At 45.4% G+C, this 7,500-nt stretch overlaps 1 protein-coding gene across 1 annotated transcript in view; it reads right to left on the bottom strand.

The window, feature by feature from the left end:
* Nucleotides 1–1,370: 1,370 nt before the first annotated feature.
* Nucleotides 1,371–7,500, bottom strand: part of LOC311116776 (peripheral myelin protein 22-like) — a 10,508-nt gene continuing 4,378 nt past the window's right edge. Inside the window, exons 3-5 of the mRNA XM_084191815.1 lie at nucleotides 5,180–5,273; nucleotides 4,946–5,086; nucleotides 1,371–3,518 (exon numbers count right to left, since the gene is read on the bottom strand). Of these exons, the coding sequence (XP_084047941.1) occupies nucleotides 3,361–3,518; nucleotides 4,946–5,086; nucleotides 5,180–5,273 (393 nt within the window). The 3' untranslated portion in view covers nucleotides 1,371–3,360. The remainder of the gene's footprint in view (nucleotides 3,519–4,945; nucleotides 5,087–5,179; nucleotides 5,274–7,500) is intronic.

The raw sequence follows: 7,500 nt of genomic DNA, 5'->3' as shown, positions 1-7,500 counted from the left end.
TGTACCCCATTATAGACCCATCTGTGGTTGGTTCAGCTAGATATGTGTTCTGTACCTCATTATAGACCCATCTGTGGTTGGTTCAGCTAGATATGTGTTCTGTACCTCATTATAGACCCATCTGTGGTTGGTTCAGCTAGATATGTATTCTGTACCTCATTATAGACCCATCTGTGGTTGGTTCAGCTAGATATGTGTTATGTACCTCATTATAGACCCATCTGTGGTTGGTTCAGCTAGATATGTGTTCTGTACCTCATTATAGACCCATCTGTGGTTGGTTCAGCTAGATATGTATTCTGTACCTCATTATAGACCCATCTGTGGTTGGTTCAGCTAGATATGTGTTATGTACCTCATTATAGATCCATCTGAAGCTATATAGAGTGTAACACACACACATTTAAGTCATTTAGCAGACACTCTTATCCAGAGCGACTTACAGGAGCAATTAGGGTTAAGTGCCGTGCTCAAGGGCACATCAGTTTTCACCTAGTCAGCTCGGGGATTCAGTTGTGGTATTAACAACTGAGAAGGGAAGAACCCATTTGGGGAGAGTAATTTAAACTCAATCAACAATATTTTTACACAGTATGAAGTAAATGGAAAATGTAATGTTGAAATATGAATATGCAAAGTGGAAAGAGATAGAGCTGAGATTTGTCTAGCAGTTAAGAGAGCTGCATACAGTGTAAAAAATATTGTTGACGGAGTTTAAATTATCCTCCCCAAATGGATTCTTCCCTTCGCAGTTGTTGATGCCACCGCTGAATCTCACAACAGCTGTCATCCACTGCATTACACTGCCGCCCTGTGGTGCATATCAGTACTGCAGCGGTGTCAATCAGGCCAGTTCTCAGAGGATGAATGATCATGCCACAACAAGCTCTCACAGACTCACCTCATGAATTAGACGTTCATCCATGTGTCTCAAACGCCTAATTTTGAAGTTGTTCCAAATGTCAAATTTCAAAGTATTTGGTTACTTCTCTGTATCGTTCCAAGGTTAAGTTTAGGCATTGACTCAGAATGGTTAAGGTAAGGGTTAAGATTTGGGATAGGCTTAGAATAAAAGATGCTTACGTCCGTCCCCAATTCCCTAGAAAAACCAAAGCCTACTTGAAGGTAACAGCGCTCACTGTTGCCCCTAGTGGCCGGTTTCCACATCATCTCCCAATGTCCTCAGACATGGATGGACTTTGAATACTGACTTGTATCACGGATGACCTGCCTGCATGCCAAGCAAGCAGACCTTTTATAGACATAAAAACTGCAAATTCGTTTTTGTACAGAAAGGGCAGGATACCAGTCACTATCATTGTTAAAATCATTTAATGGCAACACAAAACAAGGAGGCTATACAATTCAAGCATTGTTCAAATCATTTAATAACACCACCAACCAGGCTATACAGTAGAAGAATGGCAGATACAAAGCACCATTTTCATTTCAGAATCCTAACAGACAATACAGTACTGTACAATACAATACAATTCAGGACAGTACAGTACAGTACAAATATGAAAAAGTCATGCTCATTAGTTCATATACACAATAATTTGTTGGTTCTGAAACACATACCCATTTTCCTTCATCAAGAAAACTGTTGTTGTTTATGAATTCACTTTGTCTGAGTTGACTAGCCTGATGGCCAGTCTGTTCTTGCTTTCTTGCCAACTCTTTATGGAATTGACAATGACAAGCTAGGAGTTGACACTACACTATAGTAAAACAAAATAAACATTTAAAAGGATTTAAACATTTTGGCTTTTTTCCTAAAAGCTGATATCACAGCTTTATCTCTTTGGCACGGAGGAGAAAGTATGAAAAAGTCAAAGCAACTCAACAACACTATGTACAAAAGGTAATGTAAAAAATGTTATAAATATGTCTAAAACCATAGACACTATGTACATCTTTACACTGTGACATAGATTGTGTTCTTCTCTGTAGTTTCCTCACACATGGGTATCAGTGGAGGCTGCTGAGGAGAGGACGGCTCATAATAATGGCTGGAACGGAGCCAATGGAATGGCATCAAACACATGGAAACCATGTGTTTGATGTATACTGAACAGAATATAAACACAACATGTAAAGTGTTGGTCCCATGTTTCATGAGCTGAAATAAAAGATCCCAGAAATGTTCCATACGCACAAAAAGCTTATTTCTCAAAAAATGTGTGCACAAATTTGTTTACATCCCTGTTAGTGAGCATTTCTCCATTGCCAAGATAATCCATCCACCTGACAGGTGTGGCATATCAAGAAGCTGATTAAACAGCACGATCATTACACAAGTGTACCTTGTGCTGGGGACAATAAAAAGCCACTCTAAAATGTGCAGTTTTGTCACACAACACAATGCCACAGATGTCTCAAGTTTTGAGGGAGCATGCAATTGGCATGCTGACTGCAGGAATGTCCAACAGAGCTGTTGCCAGATAATTTAATGTTCATTTCTCTACCAACGTAGTTTTAGAGAATTTGGCAGTATGTCCTACCGACCTCACAACCGCAGACCACGTGTAACCACGCCAGCCCAGGAACTCCACATCCAGCTTCTTCACCTGCGGGATCATCTGAGGAGGCGGAGGAGGGGTGCTGAGGAGTATTTCTGTCTGTAATAAAGCCCTTTTGTGGGGAAAAACTCATTCTGATTGGCTGGGTCTGGCTCCCCAGTGGGTGGGCCTATGCCCTCCAAGGCCCACCCAAGGCTGCACCCCTGTCCAGTCATGTGAAATCCATAGATTAGGGCCTGATGAATTTATTTCAATTGACTGATTTCCTTCTATGAACTGTAACTCAGTAAAATCTTTGAAATTGTTGCATGTTGCGTTTATATTTCTGTTCAGTATATTTGATACCACTCCACTGATTCCGCTCCAGCCATTACCACTGATTCCGCTCCAGCCAGTGCCACCAACCTCCTGTGATGAGTATGTATAATGTAGACCTGGGTTCAAATAGGATTTATTTTCTTACAAATGCCTTAGCTGAGCTTGATTGAGCTTGCCTGGCACAATGAAACTAATGGAATAATCCCAAAAGTGCAAACACTCAAAATGTAATAAAATGCTCAAAGTGTTTAACGGAAAACAACCACTATTAGAGCGGTTCATCCTCCCCTCACCAGCCTCCTCTGGTGGTCAGTGGGCACAGCAGGGTTGGGGTCAATTCCATTAAAATTCCAGTGAATTCAGAAAGTAAACCTCATTAAGAAGCATTGAAGAGAATTGGAATGTCAGTGTACTTCCTGAATTGACTGGAATTCAAATGGAATTGATCCCAAACCTGGGGCACAGTGCTGTGTTCTGTTGGTGATGGTGTGAGGCCTTAACCTCAGCCTCCCTCCCTCTCTCATTCCCTCTTCCTCAGTACGATGTAGATGAGACCACTGACCAGACACAGAGGGAAGGACACCCAGGCCAGGACGTAGGCAAAGCCGAACGCAGCATCCACCTCCCCATCCGGACACATCACTGTGTAGATTATTGCTCCACACATCACAAACAGACCTGGAGAGAGAGATTGAGAGGAGAGTGCAAGAGGGGTTGAGGGAAGGGAATGGAATGGAAAGGAGAGAGAGAGGAGAGCAGGGAGGGACAGAGAGAGAGAGAGGAGAGCAGGGAGGGACAGAGAGAGAGAGAGAGGAGCGCAGGGAGGGACAGAGAGAGAGAGAGAGAGAGAGAGAGAGAGAGAGAGAGAGAGAGAGAGAGAGAGAGAGAGAGAGAGAGAGAGAGACAGAGACAGAGAGAGAGAGAGAGAGAGAGAGAGAGGAGCGCAGGGAGGGACAGAGAGAGAGAGGAGAGCAGGGAGGGACAGAGAGAGAGAGAGAGGAGAGCAGGGAGGGACAGACAGAGAGAGAGAGAGAGAGAGAGAGAGAGAGAGAGAGAGAGAGAGAGAGAGAGAGAGAGAGAGAGAGAGAGAGAGAGAGAGAGAGAGAGAGAGAGCGAGAGAGAGAGAGAGGAGCGCAGGGAGGGACAGAGAGAGAGAGGAGAGCAGGGAGGGACAGAGAGAGAGAGAGAGGAGCGCAGGGAGGGACAGAGAGAGAGAGAGAAGAGCAGGGAGGGACAGAGAGAGAGAGAGGAGCGCAGGGAGGGACAGAGAGAGAGAGAGGAGCGCAGGGAGGGACAGAGAGAGAGTGGGGGAGAAAGGAAAAAAGTAATGGTTAGTTTTAGACAGCAGTTGAGGATCATTCATTTCTTCCAAGTTGACACACCTAATCTTTAGTGACAGACTTCGTTATGTTCTGTATATTGGAGAGGGACTGAATCTGCTACTTTCCACAAGTTAACCCCTGAGCCAGAGAACCGGCCCACTTCCAGCCAACTCTGCCCACATGAGCAAATTGAGTTAGCTAGCTATGATATCTAGCACAATATTTAGTTGGGTTCCAACTAAGAGATTATGACAGTTAACCAACCCCATAGTAAGGGACCTGACATTGAGACAGTAAACCAACCCCATAGTAAGGGACCTGACATTGAGACAGTTAACCAACCCCTCGTATTAAGGGACCTGACATTGAGACAGTAAACTAACCCTCATAGTAAGGGACCTAACATTGAGACAGTTAAATCAACTCTCGTAGTAAGGGACAGTGGTCACATGGGGCTGCCTCCCACTTTGACCTGGGCTACAACATGTCTGTCCTTTACAGATTCCGTTTTTCCATGAGATCATTTTCCTGCTGGGCGGTAAGCCACACAGGGCAATATCCAGGCCATCTTCTCACCAACATTGTCAGTTGATACCAATACAAGCCAACGTTGTATACGCTGGGGGGACCATGGCTAGGTTAGACAATCGGGGAAACTCTGTGTTTGATGTGATGTGATGATACTCACTGGCCAACAAGACCAAGATCTTTATGAAGCCTCTATGTAGGCCGTATAAAGGGGTTATGAAGGCTTCATTAAGCCTTACAAGTGGTCGTACTCACTGGCGAGGATCTGGAAGATGGCGGTGAAGAAGAAGCGTCCTCCTTTGACCAGGGTGAAGAGCTGACACATGAAGAAGACGAGCGAGAAGAGGCAGAACAACACTGAGAGAACCATGAGGGCCTGAACCGCCTGGATCCAGTCTGGAGGGAGGAGACAGAGGAGGTTTAACATGACATATAACCAGGGTTGAATAGGTTACTTTCCAAATGTAATCCGTTACATTTACTAGTTACCTTCATTGCTGGCAGGAATGCAGTGATATCCTCCGTTAGTAGTGAGACAGCTGAACCACAGGTAACTACTCTTGGTTCCTCCTACAGTCCAGGCCTGGAACACAACACAGTGAATTCACACGACACACCCACAACACAACACAACATAGTGAATTCAAACGACACACCCACAACACAACACAACACAACACAGTGAATTCACACGACACACCCACAACACAGTGAATTCACACGACACACCCACAACACAGTGAATTCACACGACACACCCACAACACGGTAAATTCACACGACACACCCACAACACAGTGAATTCACACGACACACCCACAACACAGTGAATTCACACGACACTCCCACAACACAACATAGTGAATACAAACCAAATCAAAATGTTATTTTCACATGCTTCATAAACAGGTGAAATGCTTCTCTACGGCCCCTTCCCAACAATGCAGAATACAATAACAAATAAAATATTAATAATAATAATACTAATAATAATAAAATAAGAACAAGAAAAATAAAATAAAATAATAATAATAATAATACAAAAACAATACAAAAATAATAATAATAATTATTATAATAATAGAAGAAGAAGAAGAATAACACGAGGAATCCACAATGAGCAATGATAGCTTGGCTATATACACGGGGTACCAGTACCTAGTCAATGATAGCTTGGCTACATACACGGGGTACCAGTACCTAGTCAATGATAGCTTGGCTATATACACGGGGTACCAGTACAAGTCAATGATAACTTGGCTATATACACGGGGTACCAGTACCTAGTCAATTATAACTTGGCTATATACACGGGGTACCAGTACCTAGTCAATTATAACTTGGCTATATACACGGGGTACCAGTACAAGTCAATTATAACTTGTCTATATACACAGGGTACCTTCCGTCTTCAAGATAGCGAGAGTTGCACCCCTTCTCAAAAAACCTACACTCGATCCCTCCGATGTCAACAACTACAGACCAGTATCCCTTCTTTCTTTTCTCTCCAAAACTATTGAGCGTGCCGTCTTTAGCCAACTCTCTTGCTATCTCTCTCAGAATGACCTTCTGGATCCAAACCAGTCAGGTTTTAAGACTGGTCATTCAACTGAGACTGCTCTTCTCTGTGTCACGGAGGCTCTCTGCACTGCTAAAGCTAACTCTCTCTCCTCTGCTCTCATCCTTCTAGACCTATCTGCTGCCTTTGATACTGTGAACCATCAGATCCTCCTCTCCACCCTCTCCGAGTTGGGCATCTCCGGCGCGGCTCACTCTTGGATTGCATCCTACCTCACAGGTCGCTCCTACCAGGTGGCGTGGCGAGGCTCTGTCTCCGCACCACATGCTCTCACCACTGGTGTCCCCCAGGGCTCAGTTCTAGGCCCTCTCCTATTCTCTCACCAAGTCACTTGGCTCTGTCATATCCTCACATGGTCTCTCCTATCATTGCTACGCAGACGACACACAATTAATCTTCTCCTTTCCCCCTTCTGATAACCAGGTGGCGAATCGCATCTCTGCATGTCTGGCAGACATATCAGTGTAGATGACGGATCACCACCTCAAGCTGAACCTCGGCAAGACGGAGCTGCTCTTCCTCTCGGGGAAGGACTGCCCGCTCCATGATCTCACCATCACGGTTGACAACTCCGTTGTGTTCTCCTCCCAGAGTGCAAAGAACCTTGGCGTGACCCTGGACAACACACTGTCGTTCTCCGCTAACATCAAAGCGGTGACCCGTTCCTGTAGGTTCATGCTCTACAACATTAGCAGAGTACGACCCTACCTTACACAGGAAGCGGCACAGGTCCTAATCCAGGCTCTTGTCATCGCCCGTCTGGATTACTGCAACTCGCTGTTGGCAGGGCTCCCTGCCTGTGCCATTAAACCCCTACAACTCATCCAGAACGCTGCAGCCCGTCTGGTGTTCAACCTTCCCAAGTTCTCTCACGTCACCCCGCTCCTCCGCACACTCCACTGGCTTCCAGTTGAAGCCTGCATCTGCTACAAGACCATGGTGCTTGCCTACGGAGCTGTGAGGGGAACGGCACCTCCGTACCTTCAGGCTCTGATCAGTCCCTACACCCAAACGAGGGCATTGCGTTCATCCACCTCTGGCCTGCTGGCCCACCTACCTCTGCGGAAGCACAGTTCCCGTCAGCCCAGTCAAAACTGTTTGCTGCTCTGGCACCCCAATGGTGGAACAAGCTCCCTCACGACGCCAGGACAGCGGAGTCACTCACCACCTTCCGGAGACACTTGAAACCCCACCTCTTTAAGGAATACCTGGGATAGGATAAAAGTAATCC

The sequence above is a fragment of the Coregonus lavaretus genome (assembly GCF_964263955.1).
Source record: "Coregonus lavaretus genome assembly, contig: HAP1_SCAFFOLD_993, whole genome shotgun sequence".
In the NCBI taxonomy this organism is placed as follows: Eukaryota; Metazoa; Chordata; class Actinopteri; order Salmoniformes; family Salmonidae; genus Coregonus; species Coregonus lavaretus.
The sequence above is the reverse complement of the archived record's forward strand: the minus strand, read 5'-3'. Positions and strand labels throughout refer to the sequence as shown.